This window comes from Carettochelys insculpta, chromosome 12 (assembly GCF_033958435.1).
Source record: "Carettochelys insculpta isolate YL-2023 chromosome 12, ASM3395843v1, whole genome shotgun sequence".
NCBI classification, from domain to species: domain Eukaryota; kingdom Metazoa; phylum Chordata; order Testudines; family Carettochelyidae; genus Carettochelys; species Carettochelys insculpta.
This window is the reverse complement of record NC_134148.1, coordinates 42,043,681-42,061,957: the sequence shown is the minus strand read 5'-3', so window position 1 is coordinate 42,061,957 and position 18,277 is coordinate 42,043,681. Positions and strand designations below refer to the sequence as shown.

Here is an 18,277-nt window from a genome sequence, read left to right as displayed (position 1 = left end):
CGCGCGCGCGCGCGCTTACTCTGTGGGGAGAATGGGGGAAACAGTCTTGGGGAGGCGTCACGTGAGGGGGCTCCTGGTTATAGGGGTCTGTGACGGGATAATGCGGTTGCCTGGAGATCCTGATCATCGAGGTCCCTGAGGGAGCTGGGGGGAGCACCTGGGGTCGGGCCCGCAGGGTTGCATAATTTTTGGTGGTGCCCAGAATGGGTGCAAGGGCTGCCCCCAACCTGCCTGGTAAGGGAGGGTTGAGGACTTTGGGGTGTGGGATGTGGGAGAGGCTCAGAGCTGGGGCAGAAGGTGGGTTGGGAGTGAGGGCTCCGGTAGGGCAGGGCAAGGGATGGGGAACTCAAACGTTGGGATGCAGCAGGCAGGGCTATGGTGCTGCATCTCCAGGCACTCCCCGTGCTCCAGAGAGTCCACTCCTGGCAGGTGAGACTCATGGGTGTGCACAGTGGGTCACATATGCCTCCAGCATCGGCCCCACACGCACTAGAAGTGGTGCTTTCGGAGGAAGAGTCAGGCATTGGGGAGGCTGTGGGGCATAGGCAGGACACACATGGGGCAGGGGTGGAGCAGGGGCAGGAAGGAGGCAGAGCAGAGGCATGTGGTTGGTGTTCCCCCCAAAATGCCCCTCATCAGTCAGTGCTGACTCCCAAGACACTTGCAGACACAGCAGTCAGCCTGTTACCAGCCTTGCTGCCTTATAGCCAGGCTGCAGCAGCAGCGCCTGCCAGTGAGGGAATCCAGGGCATGGGTCAGATGAGGGCATGGGAAGTACATGGTTGCTGGCAGGTGGGGCCAGGGAAGGGACCTGGCCCCAATATTGGTGGAGCTGGGCCCCTGGTGCCCTGACATTATTGGAGCTGGGGCACCATGGGTCTGTGCAACTCAGTGCCTCTGACTGGGCTCCATGATATGCAGGGTCTTGATCACAGTGGGTCTTGAAGGGAGATGACTGGGTCCCCCAGAGCTATTGGGAGAGATAGTGGAGGTCCCTGATTATAGGGATCCCTGGGGGCAGAGATAATGGTAGGTCATCTGGGAGATTCCTTGAATCTGCAAGGTCCTTGTGAGGAAAATGGGACCCTTGCTGGAAACAGTGTGAGTGTGAGTTCATGAGAAATCCCACTGCAGAAAAATCAACTTGCACTGTTGCTGCTGGGTTATGCTGTAGGAAGTAGCAAAACAAAATGAAAACACCCCAGCCTTCTGGAACTTAGCCATACTTACATGCCCATTGTTACCTCCATGTTCAAGGCAGATAAGTCAACAGTCAGTACCAAAAAAATGCATTAATAATATTCATTTACAAAAATTATCACAATGAATCCTGACTGGGCCAATCAAGCTATTTATTAGTTTGTTTGTTTTATTGGCCATGTCTACATGGGTAGCATCTGTTGACAGAGGTCCCTGTCAACAGAGGAACCTCGGCACTACCTCTGTCAACAGATAGCGTCTACACCCAAAAGCAGATCAAAAGAACAAGCTGCTCTGTTGACAGCAGCCAGACTGTCCTGCCATCTCTCAACAGAATGGCTGATAGAAAGCTCTCCAAACAGGGCTGCCTGGGGAACTGGAGGCCCTCTCTGTCAACAGAAGTGTCTACGTGGGCACTCTGTTGACAAAACACTGTTGACAGAGGCATTATACCTGATCAGGAACAGGGATAACAGTGCCGTCTGAACAGCTAAGTTTTGTTGATAAACTCTCAACAGAGCACTTTAACCATGTAGATGCTCGGTGTGTTTTGTCGACAACAGCCCAGTTTCCTTGATGGAAGCTGTCCACGTAGAAGTGGCCATGATGTATATTCTGCACACTGAAGAGTCTACCCCCGGGTTTTGTCTTTGAACATGTTGCAATTGGAGTATGAAAGATTAACGTGAGTGTAAGGAAGAAATAGATTTAGGCCACATTATATAAATACATGGTATTTAGTGAAGTCTGACAGCAACGTGGGGTTAAAATTGGATTGAATATTTTAAAGCCCTTGAAAGAGGAATGCTTTACTTTAAAAATCACAATTAACAAATTCTGTGATATGAGTCATCTAAACAAAATTTAAGGTTTTGAACCATTAAACATTCTGTTTGAGAAAAAATGACTGTACAGAAGAGTAAACTGAAAAATGGGAACATATTTCTTTTAATAATTATGAGCACTATCTCAAACTCAGCAATCTTAGGCCATTGAGCTGTGTAGTATGAATGTGCTAATTAATCAATTACTATCCAACAATGTACCCTGTTTATTTACTGTAATGCACTACATGACTGTAGCAGAACCAGTAATTATTAATCATTGTCAGTAACAAATTTGACTCAAGTTCACCTTCCTATAATTAATAGAGCATATAGTTAGCTTTAATATCTTTCTTTATTAGCAGCAACAATGACAGGATAAAAAGAAAGCAAAACCTGATGCTGTGGTTCATTGAAATGCAGGATTGGACTAATGTATCATATTCCAACAATACTATTTGTGCTGTTACAGTTCATGGTAAGTTGGTGGTTGCGTCTTACATTTATACTGGACTGAAATCTGTTGAATGTATTAGAAAATATTTAATTCTAATTTTTAAACTATATTAGTTTTGGAATTTAAATGCCTGCATTTGTTATTCCTTATAAAAATCCATGGAGAGGACCAAAATAATCCTACAGCCTTTAAGTGTAGCTTCTTGTTAAACTGGTGTAGGTATTGATATCTATATATGTATGTTCACACTGTATACTACAAACAGAGAGAGAAAACCACCTGCATTTTCATAAGACCAGCAAAGCATCTCAGACCCCTCACAAATGCAAAGCATCATGGGTTGGTATGTCTGGATTTATGATGATAAAAAGTTGAGTATTTTTGGGCATCCTTCTGCAAATCATTCATTGAGAAAGAACAGACAACCTTAACAGAAGTGCTGCTGCCTAATGAGTGTTGGCTGGATGGTTTATGCTTTGTACATTGAGGTCTCTGTTTTTGGCATGCACTGTGGTTTTATATAATCGCTGTTCCAAAACTGTCTCTTGAACTTTGACATGCCACTTCTCAAAGAGTCTTTAGGATGAAGATGACAGACAACAGACTATAAACATTCCTTAGTTAAAGTGAGTCACTTTGTGCATGACTTACCAGGGTGTAATTTTATATTAATTTATTTTGGATCTTGATAAAATAGATTTTAAAAAAATCTGTAATTTTGGAAGTAGAATACTTGTGTTGGTGCCATTCATCATATACACAAGTATCCTATAAACTACCAGTTTGAAAAGCTGTAAAAGATAGAGTCCTTTCCCCAAGCGTAATAGAAGTTCACAACCATAAGTCAGATTATTACAGTGAAAAATAAACTATATTTCATTATGAAGGCCTTGTTGAAGAAATGTAACTGCATATGCACAAGACAATAGGATGGCATTCAATACATACATTTATTCCTTGCACTTGTATACCCTTTTTTAAATTAAAGTTATCAAAAACTGCCTTGCAGATGTTAATGAAATCTAACAACCTCAGTATGTGTGTAATTCCATCCTCATTTTTAGTTAAGGAAACTGAAGTCCTGCTCCTACACAGACTTATGCATGCAGTAACTTTACATACAATGAATTGTCACATTAATTATAATGGGATTACTCACAACATATAAAGATGGGGGGGTGTATGTTATTGCAGAATTAGAGAAAATTACTTGCTCCAGGTTATACAAACCTGTAGAGACAGCATTCACATTTTGAAGTCCAGACTCTCAAGTCCCTCATCTTATTCGTTAGGTCACAATTATTCCCCAAAAGAGGCACCAATATCTTATTATAGTCAGTAGGAGGGATTAGATGTTATCAAATGAAGATCAAGCTCCCATTTCTATTCCATTCAGCACCATTATTTCAAGTACTGCGCATTTCATAACAAATTATCTTTCAGGAAATTCAGGAACTGAAATAAGAGTACTTAAAGCATATGTTTCACTGTGAGTGTATGAATTGTCCCATTTAGTTAGAGCTTATGTCCAGAGGCCACATTTACAGTAACATTAATACAGTTAAATATTCAAGTTATTGAAACACTTGTAACTGGCATAGTTGAGTTTGTATAGATTCTAACTCTAGAAGGGTTCATTGTGATCATCTAATTTGACCTATTCAATAGCTTAGGCCATTGAACTTCCTCAAAATATTTCCGAAAGTATGTCTTTTAGAGAAACAGCCCATCTTGATTTTAAAATTATCAGTGATGGGGAATTCACTATCACTCTTGTTAAATTGTTCCAATATTTAATTACTCTATTAAAATTTATGATTAATTTCCCATCTGTATTTGACTAGCTTCAACTTACAGCTATTGGATAGTCTCAGAGAGGTAGCCGTGTTAGTTTATCTTCACAAAACAAAAAAGCAGTTCTGTAGCACCTTAAAGACTATTAGGAGATGAGCTTTCATGGGACAGACCCACTTTTTCAGATCTGAAGAACAGTGATCACTCAGTATTTTCCTTTGATTTTATTTTCTTCCAAATCAGATGTTACAAAGCATAGGGCGAAGAAAGGTTTCCTGTAGGCATCCCACTGGAAACAGACCAACTTAGTGACAATTCCTCATTTGCAGCTATGCTTTGAGATCTATCAGGTAGCTAGTTTTTAATCTATTTAACATGCTGTGTTAATTTTATGTCTTTCTATTCTAAAATCAAAATGTCCTGTACCACCAAATGCCTATGGAAGTTTAGATACGTACTTCAGCACTACTACCTTTATTCATCAAACTTGTAAGCTCATCAGAAAAAGATATCAAATTAGTGTGATAGGATGTATTTTCAAAAACCCCTGTTGGTTTGCATTAATTATTTTACCCTCTATCAGTACACTATTAATATAGTCTTTTATCACCCCCTCCATTATCTTACTTGGGATTGCCATCTAGCTTAACAGGCCTATAATTACCCTGGCTCCTTCCAGTCTTCTGGAACTTCCTCAGTGCTCTGAGAATTATTGAAATATCAATATTAATGATTCAGTGAACTTCTCAACCAGCCAATGGGAGCTGGGAGATTGGGGTGGGGGCAGTGAGCAAAGTCTCTCTCCCTGCCCTCTGGTGCACAGTGCAGAGAGGCACATGGAGCAGCCAGCCACTTGGAGAGGTGTGGGGCTGCTCCCTGTCTGAGAGTCCCAGCAGGGCAGTCCACAGGCTAGATTTAAAGGCTTGATGGGCCTAACTAACTAACTGAATAAAAGCTCCTAACCTTATTTTAACTGCCGATACATTTTGCAACTGAACCCCAAAGGCCAATTCTAAGCCTCTAAAACAAATGTGTCATCTTCTGATAAAACACTGCACCACAATTCTTAGGTGTGGAGCTCAACTACCCTTCCACTGTTGAATTTTCTTGCAGCTTCTAGAAATAACCCCCCCATTCATTTCTTTACTATTGGCAACTGTCCAGACACGAGCACCCTTCCCAGATGCCATATTGTCCTGCCACCCAAGATCTGGGTCATCCTGGCCCTGCAAATTCAAGATATCTTTATTCAAGGGATCATATTTTCCTCTGGAAAGAGAGAACAGAATGTAGTCGTGTAAGCATGGGAATAAAAAGACTATGAATACGTTATGCTGAAATATATTTGGAATTTTTTTTAAATTGATCATTGGCGTTTTAGTTTATAACAGCCATATTACTGGAAAATGACATTTTTGACACTAACAGCATGAGAGTTGATTGTGAGAGATTGTAAAGCAATTTCAATCCTGCCATCAACTTAAGGCTCAGAAGTGCTAATAATAATTAAAAACTTTTCCCTCCAAATACATTTCACACTTTGTACGTGCTGAGAAATAACTCTCACCATGGGAACTTTCAGATTGCTTGTGCTGAGCAAAAACAGGTACAGTTTTCTTTTGTCAGAACAGAACAAAGACATAAAGAGGAAGAGGGTTTCATTTACTCCTAGGACACTGCAGTCTATCTACTGAGTGCCAGTGAACTAATGAGCCTCTCAGACCTTATGTTGTTCTGGCATGAACCAAGGCTTGATTTTGCTTAAGCCTTAGGAAACTAGCAAATTCCCAGGTTGATGTCATCTGCAAAGTGGCTCCCCCCTACTCTTCCACTGTTGGTAAAGACTAGTGGAGAGCTGGGGTCAGGTCAGAAATCTAGGAAGGTCCTTGGTAAGGTTAGGGTAGTACATAGCGTGTACCTTGGTTGCAATGGGGAAGAAGTTAGGAGTTTACTTGAACATTTCAGTGAGAAAAAATGGATATATCCATTGTCTTTTTTGAAGGATTAGTAGGCAAATAACATTGTTTATTAGTTAAGTCTTTTGGCAAGGGACTTCTTGCAAGCAAAAGATCCCTATTACATCTGTCAGAGGCAAGGAACCTGCCGATTTCACTTCCAACTGCAGCCAAACAAAGGCTTCCAGAAAGGATCATTGTTGGCTGAATTCCACATTAAAAAATCCTGCTGTTGGTACTAATGTATCCAAAACTGCGCAATTATTGAGATTACTTGAAAAAAACCCAAACAATTTTAAAATACAAAAAATTATATTTTATTTGAAGAATAAATCAACATACATGAAGGTTTTCACTTCTATTTTTATTTTTTCAACCATTGTGGAGACTATAGAGGCTGATCAGAAGTTCATGCACCGACTTAATGGATTTGTGGCTCATGAATGGCACTTGACTATTCAGTGAAATCAGTCTTTGAAAAAGAATGGCACTGTTCAGTGTAGTTCCATAGTGAATTCCATTATGGACTGGAAAAGCCTGGCTTTTGAAATCTGTTTGAGACTTTTAGCTGTAGGATGGTAGAAACTTGGCATTTTCAGGAGATAATATATTCAATCTGCAGAAGGAAATAAATTGTAACTTAAAGCAAGAGCATAACCTGCCAGCAAGGTAAATATTATAGTCTTGGTGAGGGAGACAGGTCTTCCTCTGACGGCAAATGGCAAGTAATCTGATCCTAAGAAACATATAGGAAAGAAAAGGTGGTATTTTACCATCTATCTAAATTCCTCACACAGTTTCTGAGTGTATAGAACCTTTTCACAATTTACAAAGAGGGGCAGCAGAAGATTCCTTCTTAAAAATGAAAGGAGGAAAATATTATAATTTAACAAATCTAGAAAGCTGAAGAAATTCCAGAAGACTGAACAAAGGTGGATATGCTGATATTTAAAAAGATTAAATGTAAAGACACGTGTTACAAATGGTCAATTGACTTGACATGGATCCCAGGCAAATTCATGGTAAGTCTGATACGGGATGCAGTCAAAGAATTAAAAGATGGTGGCATAATTAATGTTAATGTGGTTTTATGGAAAATAAATCTTGTCAAATAAACGATCTTTCTGATAAGTTTACAAACTTGGTTGACAAAAGTAACTATGCTACATGGCATTTAAATTAATACTACACATAAGTTTGATTAAAAGTTAGCATTATTACAAAATCAATGTAGAATATATTAGAATGGTTAAAAATTGGATGATTGATATAAATATAATTGTAAAGGACTATCACATCATCCACTGGGGATGTATCTAGTGGGATCCCACAAGCATCTGTGCTCTGACCAATGCTATTCAGCATAATTATCAATGATCTGGAAGAAAGTATACATCATAGTTTTATATGATTTTATAGTTCCTTTTTTACAGCCAGGAAAATTTTAGTTATTATTTTACTAATTGTTAAAGTTCAGTCAGTAATCATTAATATTTCCAGTCTAAGCTAATGTTAATTCAGTGATCAGTAGTTATGTAAATTATTTATTTCCTGCAGTGCTGGGAATGAGAGAGATTTTCCTGGATGCTGAGCCCAGGTCTATAGTAGAAGTAAAACTGAGTTTATATACGCAAATCCACCTATGAGAAGTTTTGCTGCCATCCACAGTCCCATCGACTTCCCTGACTCCTTGTGACTGCTAAGAATACTGGGGGTCAAAAGCGGTGCCATGACAGTTCAATTTAGTGTGTCCCCACTAGGCACGCTCAATCAAACCCTGGAAGATTGACCACAAGCGCATCAATCTTCCTGTAAGTGCAGACATACCATTAAAGAAAAAGTTTTAAAATTTCAGTCAACTAATCTTGGAGATCATCTTCTTTGGAGGATTCCTCTTCTTCAAATTTCAGTTTGTTTTTGGCTGTAATTCCCAGAATTGCCTCAATATCTTGAACTGCTATCTGTAAAAGAGTGAAAGAATGCAAGTTATTTAATGGATGTTACACTGAAATTAAGTCCCCCACATTTTTTCATTTGTAGACCTAGAGGGCTTACAGATGAGCCGAATAATATCTGCTGAAGTTATTTTATAATAAGTAGATGGTTACACTATAAACTAGTTGCTATACACTTTCTTATGGCCTGTTCCAGCAAAAACTTGTATTGGCCATAAAGCGGGATTCATTATTGTCCAGTGCTCTCTTTTCACTAGTTAAGTTGCTGCGTAAGAGTTCCCTGGGGAAAACTCCTAGAGTAGAAATCCCTGGTGCTAGGCATAGAGTTCTGCAGATGCCCCAAGTCCACAAATAAAGGTGAGCTTAGGTGTGGAGCAGGAACCTCCAAAGTGGAAAATGTGAGGGAAACAAAAATAAAACTTATTAGTCTGTTTCAATGTTTAAGGTGACATGTAAATTGACTGAGTGGTGAAGAATGAATGGGCTTTTTAAAATTTGATATTAATATTTTAAGTGGATTGTAGTAAAACAAGGAACTTCATTTTTAATTTAAGATTTGTATCTTGATAGTATCCCTTTAAAAGCAAAAGAGAAAATTGTGACAGGATTCCCTAAAGTTTCTCCCCAGAGTTCCCTCCTCTGCCTTGGAGGTTAGAAACTCAGAAGCTTTGGGGATTCGGTTTGCAAATGGTTCCAAGTTAAAGCATATTTGTTTTCAAAGAAAAAGTTTCAAACTCTTAAATTTAACTAACAGGTTCATTGGGAGACTTACGATACTGACCTCCACACTGTGAAATATGTACTGCTAAGAATGAAAAAGGAATGGTTTAGCACTTGTTTACAATACAGCATGAGGTATTTTCAGCCCTGGTACAGAAATTAACCAGGATCGTTAGTTAATTAACACCTCACCTTAAAATTGGTCTCGCCTTGCATATTAGGTGCTGATATTTCTTGATGGATGATGAAGAGATTGCGAGCAAAGGTCATGAGGACCCCCTGGAGATCATCTCCGATTGTTCTGTTAATGATATCCAAACAAATGAGTTTACCAATGATTCTCTTCACATGCTTAAAAACAATCGGCCTCTCATTTGAGCCTGTCTGGTGATGGAATTTAATGTGTATTTTCAATCTCACAAGGTGGCAATCTTCAGGGAGATCTGAAAGATGAGGCTCCATTTTAACTTGTCAACAGAAAGGGTTTGTGTAATAAATAATTTTTATTAATCAACTTAGTAAAGGAGAGCAGTGGGTTCAGCTATTCCAAGTATAAGGCTACCAATGAGTTAGGACAGTGGCACTAGCATATTTTCAATGTTTAATTAGTTTAAAAGAATTGTTGCTACCTCATGCATATAAACAAATACCCTGCATGCACACTTTTTTTTTTTTTTTTTTGCTATACACAGACATTTGACCTGCATCAGTGTTACTTAGATTATTGCATGGTACTTGTAAATATTAGTATTGATATCTGGGGGTTTAATCTCTTGATAGTACATTTAAAGTATCAGTATAGCATGTTTCATCCAGGGGGAATATGCCTTATTAAGCATGTCAGTTGCGATGCACATAAGCATATTGCAGTAAAATGCAAGATGAATTATAGGGCTAAGCTATTTAAAAAAATGTTACAATCTGAACCAAAATGTAACTTAGTTGCCAAATTACAATGGTTGTACAATATGTATTTTGCAGTGTTTGAGGGCTGAGCAATATAGAACAAATTGTTTGAGATTCTACAGGACATAACTAAGGGCAAACTCAAATGACAGTCAATGAATAACAGATTCTTCAGGCTGGCAAAAATGTTTGGGAATATCCTTGTTACTTATGGGATTAGGCTGTTTGAATTCAATAACAGTTCACCCATATACTCTACAGATAGAGAAGTTACTCACTGTAGTAACGGTGGTTCTTCGAGATGTGTCCCCGTGGGTGCTCCATAATAGGTGTCGGGCTCGCCCGGCACCGCAGATCGGAAATCTTCCAGCAGTTTCTCCTGGATCACGCATGTGCCGGCACGCGCCGGCACACGCCACTCCCCTGCGCACCCCCGGCCACGTGCGTGATCCGGTCCCCGCCAGTTCCTTGACCAACCGCCTCGAATGCTCCTGAAAAACACTAGACAGAGATCCGAAGCGGGGAGGATGGGTGGGTGGTGGAGCACCCACGGGGACACATCTCGAAGAACCACCGTTACTACAGTGAGTAACTTCTCTTTCTTCTTCGAGTGGTCCCCGTGGGTGCTCCACAATAGGTGACTACCCAGCAGTAACCCAAGTAAGGAGGTGGGTAATCAGTTTATGTGCAGCTTGCCCCCGAGAGGACTGCTGTCGACAGACGGGTATCCACTTCGAATACCCGGTGCAGGGCATAATGCTTGGCAAAGGTGTCGTAGGATGACCAGGTCACCGCCCTACAGATGTCTTTCAACGCGATGCCCTTGAAGAAGGCTGTTGACGCCGCCACCGCCCTGGTGGAGTGAGCCCTGGGTGGGGCCAGCAAAGGGGTCTTTTGAAGCTCGTAACACATTTTTATACAGGACACAATGCGCTTTGAAATTCTCTGTGAAGAGAGGCCTTCCCCTTTTGACCTGGGAGCGAGAGACACTAGGAGCCTGTCCGTTTTCCAGAAGGACTTAGTTCTGTCTTTACAGAAGGCCAATGCCCTCCTCACATCCAGGAGATGCAGGCGTGCCTCCTTGCTGGAGTTGTGAGGCTTTGGGTAAAACTATTGGTTCGTTAAGATGGAACTCTGAAGAAACTTTTGGAACAAAGGCTGGGTGCAGCCTTAAGGTTACCACCTCCTTTGAGAATACTGTGCAGGGCGGCGTTGTCATCACTGCTGCGAGCTCACTCACCCTGCGGGCTGACATAATTGCAAGGAGGAAGGTTGTTTTTATTGTAAGGAGACGTAGGGGAACTGTGGCTAATGGTTCAAAAGGTGGACCCATTAGCGTGCTGAGCACCAAGTCCAAATTCCATGATGGTGGAAGCAGTTTCTGAGGGGGGTACAGGTTTACCAGCCCCTTCAAGAACCTGGTAATAATAGGATGGGCGAATACCGTGGGCCCTTCCTCTGTATGCCGAAAGGCTGATATGGTGGCGAGGTGGACTTTTAGCGAGGATAAAGAAAGCCCGCCCCTCTTGAGGTCCAATAAGTATCCTAGTATTACCGGTATAGGAGCGTCAAGGGGAGCTAACTGCTTGGCGGAACACCAGGCTGTGAATCGAGTCCATTTCTGTTTGTAAGTCTTCCTGGTGGAGGTCCTTCAGCTACCTTCCAGGACTTGTACTTCCTCCGTACATGTGCTCTCTAAGGAGCTGAGCCATGGATTAACCATGCTTGTAGGCGCAGACCCTGAGCCTGCGTGAGTAAGTCCGGCGCCACCGGTAGAGGGAGCGGCGGGCGGTCCGACATGCGCCGAAGCAAGGGAAACCATTGCTGCCGATCCCATGTTGGGACTATGAGTATCATGCGAACTCTCTCCCTTCTGGCTTTCTGCATGACCTTGTGGATAAGCACTGTGGGGGGGAACACGTAAAGTAGGGGGCCCCTCCATAAAATCATGAATGCGTCCCCCAGGGACCCCCGCCCCACTCCTGCCCTGGAGCAGTACTGGGGACACTTCTTGTTGTACTGGGTGGCAAACAGATCGATCTGGGGAAACCCCCAAGTATGAAAAATGGGCCGTAGCAGATCGGAGCGGATCTGCCATTCATGCGTGAGTGCGAAGCGCCTGCTCAGCTGGTCTGCTTTCACGTTGTCAGCACCCGGCAAGTACGAGGCTTTTAACGTTATGTTGTTGGCGATGCACCAGTTCCACAATCGGACTGCTTCCGCACATAGGGCACGGGATCGGGCTCCTCCTTGTCGATTGATGTAAAACATAGTGGAGGTATTGTCGGTATTGATCCTGACTACTTTGCCATGTAGGTAATCTCGAAAATGTTTGCAGGCATTGAACACAGCTCTGACCTCCAGTATGTTTATGTGCAGTGCCTGTTCCGCAGGGGACCATAGCCCTTGCATCACCTTGTCGCCGATGCGCGCTCCCCATCCTATGTGGGAGGCGTCAGTAGTAAGAAAAATAGAAATTTGTGGTTGGTGAAAGGGCATCCCTACTAGCAGGTTCTTGGGGTTTTCCCACCACGCCAGGGATCTGCACACCTCTGTTGTGGGCGACACCACCCTGTGGACAGTGTGGGATGCCGGTTTGTAGACGCTCGCCAGCCAACACTGCAGGCTTTGCATGTGCAATCTGGCATTCTGTACCACAAACGTTGCTGCCGCCATGTGGCCCAGCAGCTGTAAGCACGTTAAGACCGGCACCGTGGGGCTGTATGTGATGACTTGCACCAGCGAACTGATGGCGTGGAAGCGGGCGTCGGGTAGGTACACCCTTGCTGTGATAGAGTTTATGCGTGCCCCTATGAACTCTATGTCTTGTGTGGGATCGGTCTTTGACTTCACGAGGTTGATGACTAGGCCCAGCGAAGAAAACGTGTCCGCTGTGACGCGTATCATGCATAGGACCTCTGTCTTTGAGGCCCCTTTCAGCAGGCAGTCGTCCAGGTATGGGAAAATAAACACCCCCTGTCTGTGCAGGTAGGCTGACACCACTGCCAGGGTTTTGGTAAAGACTCTGGGGGACAAGGAGAGGCCGAACGGAAGAACCTTGTACTGGAAGTGTTCCTTGCCGACCATGAAGCGGAGGAAGCGCCTGTGTGCCGGGTGGATCGTTATATGAAAATAAGCATCTTGTAAGTTGAGGGCTGCAAACCAATCTCCATCGTCCAGTGCCGTCAGCATGGAGGCGACTAATCATCCGAAAGCGTTGCTTGCGCAAGTAACGATTGAGGCCCCGAAGATCTAAGATGGGCCTCCAGCCTCCTGTTTTCTTCTCTGTTAGGAAGTAGCGTGAATAAAAACCTTTCCCCTGGAATTGTTCCAGCACTCTTTCTACCGCCCCTATGAACATAAGGTGGTCCACCTCCTGCTTGAGCCTTGCCTCGTGGGCAGCGTCCCGGAGGTGAGGCCTGGAGGGAGGCTTCGTCGGTGGGAGCGACTGGAAAGGGATCGCGTAACCCGTGGCTATGATCTCCAGCACCCATTTGTCTGTGGTGATCTTTTGCCATTGGGGGTAAAACGGTCTGAGTCGATGATGGAACATGAGATGAGAGTGGCATTGAGCGATGGTAGTGATAGTGCAGCCCTCGACATGCCCGTCAAACTTGTTGCCTTTGGGCCTATCCCGAGGGCGTACGGCTTTGTTGAGAACGTCGCCTGGGAGTTCTGTACTGTTGCTGCTGTTGATGGCGCCCTTGGTCGTAGTCCCATTGATACTGAGCAACCTGTGGTTGGTACGGGTAGCGTCTTTGCTGAGGATAATATTTTTTCTTCCTATATGGAGGAGTATAAATACCCAAGGTTCTAAGTGTAGCTCTCGAGTCCTTACTGGAGTGGAGGACCGAGTCGGTTGAGTCTGCAAACAGCTTTTGCGTGTCAAAGGGAAGGTCCACGATCTTCGCCTGTAGGTCCCTCGGGATACCCGATGTCTGGAGCCAGGATTCTCTATGCATGACCACTGCTGTAGCCGTTGAACGTGCCGCCGTCTCTGCCACATCCAGGGCAATCTGGACTCCCGTCCGCGATGCTGCGTAGCCCTCTTGCACAATTGCCTTTAACACCAGCTTCTTATCTTCCGGAAGTGAATCCATGAGAGAAGTAAGCCTGGAGTAATTATCAAAATTATGGTTCGCTAGGTGTGCCGCATAATTTGCCATTCTCAATAGCAGGGTAGAAGAGGAATATACCTTCCTGCCAAACAGCTCTAGCTTCTTGGCATCTTTATCTGATCCCCCCGATTTGTACTGAGAAGTCTTTGACCTCTGCTGGGACAATTCAACCACCAACGAGTTTGGTTGTGGGTGACTGAAGAGGAACTCCATGCCCTTTGCCAGGACAAAGTACTTCTTATCCTCTCTCTTGTTCGTAGGCAGAACGGAGGCTGGAGTCTGCCATATGGTAGTGGCTGACTCCATAATGGCTTCGTCCAGTGGAATAGCAATTTTGGATGAAGCCGGGGGTCTCAAATTTTTCAGGAGTTTGTGATGTTTCTCCTGCACTTCTGCTGTTTGAATGCCTTGCGTGAAAGCCACCCTTTTAAACAGCTCCTGAAACTGTTTAAGGTCATCCGGGGGAGAGACATCCCCAGGGGCCATGGCCTCATCTGGGGAGGATGAGGAGGAACCACTAGGGTAAACCTCCCTCGAACTCTCAGGCTCCTGCGGCCGATGATACACTTGCTCGCTGGAGGATTGTAAAGGAAAGTCTCGGGGTTCTAAAATTAACTCCCCTTGAGATAACTGTTTCCATCCCGGGTCAGGAGTGTCCACGGGGGTATTGAACGGCCGGGGGGGACCTGCCCCTGGGCGTCGGCCTGGGGTGTCTGTGTCCAGCATGATAAGAACGACCATGGCAGCACGGGCAAGGGTCCGGGGATGAAGACCTAGACCACTCTTGGGGTGTGTACCCCCAATGTCTGGGAGAGCGAGACCTCCGCAACAACACAGATAGAGGTGAAACTGGTTTGTGATAGTACTCCAGGGGATCCAGTCCCAGAAAAGGTGAAGGTGGCCCAAGCCATGGTGACATTGGTTGGAGGAACGGAGAAGGAGGTTCTGGATAGGCTGGTGGAGATCCAGGCCTTCTGGGCGGCGTGTGTAGCACAGGGGGAGGGCTTGTTGCTAGTAGCAGCGCAGCCCTGTCCGGAGAAGGGCTGCAGTGCCGGGCTTTTGATTTTGCCTTGCCCCTCCCCTGCAGGGCTGGCACCGCCCCCTCCCGCGCCGGGGATCTCGGCCCTGCTGTCAGCGCTGCGCTTGGCATGCTCAGCTGCGGTGCCGCGCAGGTAACTTCCTCCGGTGCCTGCAGTCTCCGTGCCTGGCGGCCCTGCACCGCGGGGGCCGGTGCCGCCTGTGGCGGTGCCACCGGTTCCGGCGCTTGCCTCGCTGACGCTCTAGGCGCTGCGCGTGCCGGCTGTTGTGTAACTGGAAGCTCAGCCTCTGCCATGTGCGCTGCCGCGCTGCCACTTGCCTGAGTATGCGGCTGGGGGCAGTGTGCTCCGCCCGTCCCGCTCGCTGAAACCGCCGGCAAGGATCGAGCTGGGGAGAGTTTCCTCCGTTTCTGCACCGAGGGAGTCAGAGAAGCTGCCTTCTTCTTATGTAACCCAGAGGGCCCTTCTGGGTGAGGCTTCTCTGGCAAGTCTGGCTGGAGGGCCTTGTCAAATGAGCATTTTAAGACGCATTTCTCTGTCTTTCCTGGCCCTGGCTGTGAGCTTAGCACAGTGAGAACACTTCTGGGTAACGTGATTCCCCCAGGCAGCGGATGCATTCACTATGCCCATCGGAGGCCGGCATAGCTTCACAGCAGGACTCTCACTTTTTAAAACCTGAAGAGGCCATTGTGGTGAGTTCTTTACTGTTAATAGGGTACTTAGCACTTAATCCGTGCCTGTTTACCCGAATCACGGTCATCGGCCTGCGGGGCAGCTGGCGGCCTACTGGCCTTCACATCCACTCTTCTTCTCTGCTCCTCTCTCTCTTTTTATTATATATATATATATATATATTTTTGATATTCTCTTTGTCCTCTTTTTTTTTTTACCGGAAAAAACCAACAATTTACACGTAGAAACACTATCTAATCTGACTCTGGCCGTAGCCTGAGCGGATTCCGTCTGCAGCCGATGGCGGTTGAGAAGGAACTGGCGGGGACTGGATCGCGCACGTGGCCGGGGGCGCGCAGGGGAGCGGCGCACACCGGTGCATGCATGATCCAGGAGAAACTGCTGGAAGATTTCCGATCTGCGGTGCTGGGCGAGCCCGACACCTATTGTGGCGCACCCACGGGGACCACTCGAAGAAGAATAATACTGAGAATAATACAAATGATCCATGTGGCCACTGCTATGGTTCTAGGCAGTATATAGCACACATTCGTCTACACAACTAGCTAGCTCTGTGGGTCAATGTGAAGAGAAATGCAGCCATTGCCACCCTCCACTCCCTTTGGCTATTTGGCTCTAGCCTCATGAAGTTCAATGTTCGGGTGCATCCCCCTCAGCCTCTTCCCTGCTTGCACACCTAAGAATCTAATGATAGTGGTTAGCTTCATTTCATAAGATCAGTGACGTGTAAGGTGGTGAGAGTTATATTTTAGGAATTGATTGCGATTCTCAGAGGGGCAGAGAAAAGGTGTAAGGTGCAGTAGGGTAGAAACAACACAAATTTAGGGGTTACATTTTCAAAAGTGCCGAAGTTCCATTTTTAAAAGCATGTTCCGTTTTTAAAAGCACTGCAATCACGGCTTGTCAAGTCTCTTTTAAAAATGCACCCTCTATCTCTTACACTTTCCCTTCTGTTGAGTTTCTTGCTAATTTTATTTCCTTAGAACCATTATTGGAAGTCATCACATCATAACTAAAGACAATCACTGAATTGCCAGATGGTCTTCCAGTAAATCAACAGTTTTATTAAAATCCAGTTCAATAATACATTGTATTTTCATCTTCTTCAGCTCAAATAAATGTTCACTTGTTTATCTTGCTATTAAACTTATACTGTGCACTTACATCATTCCCAGTCTGTACCGCTTGCGATCTTCATACAGTATAAAAATTGTTCCTTTTTTTTCCTATTACATTGAAAAAAGATAACTGTTGCTTAAAACTGTGTACATACATATTGATACTTACAATAACGGATGCTGAAACGTGTTGTGCAATGATGTAAGTAAAAATCATGTAATCAAAAATACAGTTTTAAAGTATATGCAATGGATTATGACTTTGTGTAATCTAAGTAATTTGTACTGCAGAATACAATAAAATAATTCTGTATAAATTTATCCACATTTTAGAGTCTATTCAGAAACAGATATTTTGTGCCTTTTATAATGGCGGGTAGTCATGGATCTTTTAAAAAATGGTTTCTGTATACACTTTGTTAATTCAGCGAGATAATGAAGGATCATGACCAGGGATCAGCAACTAAAATAGCAAGAAGAGCCATTTTTTCAAATTTGGTAAAAAACTCAATAATTCAAGAGCTGCAATGTATATGAATACGAGATGGTCCTTAATAAATAATGTTAAACTGTACTTTTGTAACCCCTATTTTAAGAACAGCACACACACAATGATTTGTAATGCAATACATGTTTACTGCAGGATGTTTACAAATATTTTACATATTTTGTTTCCTCACACTTTATGTGTGTGCTTGTACCACTGTCTTCCTGACATTCACTCCTGAACCTTCTCTCCCTAGAGGAAGCTAAGAGGAGTTATCCAGTGTTTCCAGCTCACGTGTCGTTTGATACTGAGATATGAGTGATTCATTTTTGGGCTTTAGACATTCACCATTTATTGAAAATAATCAGGATTTTTTTAAACATTTTAAAATATTATAGCTTTGGGAGCCAAAAAGAAGTCTTTAAAGAACCGCATGTGGCTATGGAGCCACAGGTTGCAGACCCTTGACCATCAGTATTCTATTCTGTTCAAAGAAACTGAATTTTATTTTTATTCTTCATTATATGTTCTAATTCATTATGGGCTAGATCCTTGTTTCTGTGGAGTTTGTGGCAAAATGCACAAGGCTTGATTTTCAGAGGCACTAAGCACTCACTATCATATCTGGAAGTGTGAGAAATTTCTCCAGATATGAAAAGTGAACAGGGGAGCATGAAGTCTTTGCTGAGCGACCATGTAGAACACTTCTGCCCTAGCAGCCAGATACTCTCTCTGTTTCCTATTCCCTCTCTACCAAGCTACCCTCTTTTTCCACATTCCTCTCGTACTTTTTCATTGCTCTTTTCTTGCATCATTCACAATCCTTTACCTCTTCTTTTTCCAGTGAAGTTTGTTCCTCTGCATCCAGCCTTCTTTACTCTGTTACCACCTGAGGTCTCTCATTCTCCTGTTCTCATTTTTCACCGAATCACCTTCACTTTTAAGCCCACTCATACAGATCCTCAGCATAGTAGCCCAGTAAGGAGTCAACTAAATATACTTAATCTAAAGGA

The 18,277-nt window shown here is 43.9% G+C and overlaps 1 protein-coding gene and 1 long non-coding RNA gene across 5 annotated transcripts in view; one reads left to right on the top strand and one right to left on the bottom strand.

The window, feature by feature from the left end:
• The first annotated feature begins 284 nt into the window (after positions 1-284).
• Positions 285-9,590, top strand: LOC142019493 (uncharacterized). The gene is made up of 3 exons (XR_012647099.1): positions 285-429; positions 2,387-2,502; positions 9,127-9,590. It is a non-coding gene; the product is annotated as an uncharacterized LOC142019493 (long non-coding RNA).
• IQCH (IQ motif containing H) overlaps positions 6,588-18,277 on the bottom strand; it is a 122,364-nt gene continuing 110,674 nt past the window's right edge. For 3 of the 4 annotated variants that reach the window (XM_075006475.1, XM_075006478.1, XM_075006476.1), the window contains 4 exons: positions 16,824-16,885; positions 9,098-9,206; positions 8,058-8,191; positions 6,588-6,846 (listed from right to left, as the gene is read on the bottom strand). In XM_075006475.1, coding sequence (XP_074862576.1) covers positions 8,090-8,191; positions 9,098-9,206; positions 16,824-16,885 — 273 coding nt within the window. In that variant the 3' untranslated portion in view covers positions 6,588-6,846; positions 8,058-8,089. Of the gene's footprint in view, positions 6,847-8,057; positions 8,192-9,097; positions 9,207-16,823; positions 16,886-18,094; positions 18,270-18,277 lie in introns of those variants that run through there. The other variant, XM_075006477.1, reaches the window with a different exon arrangement.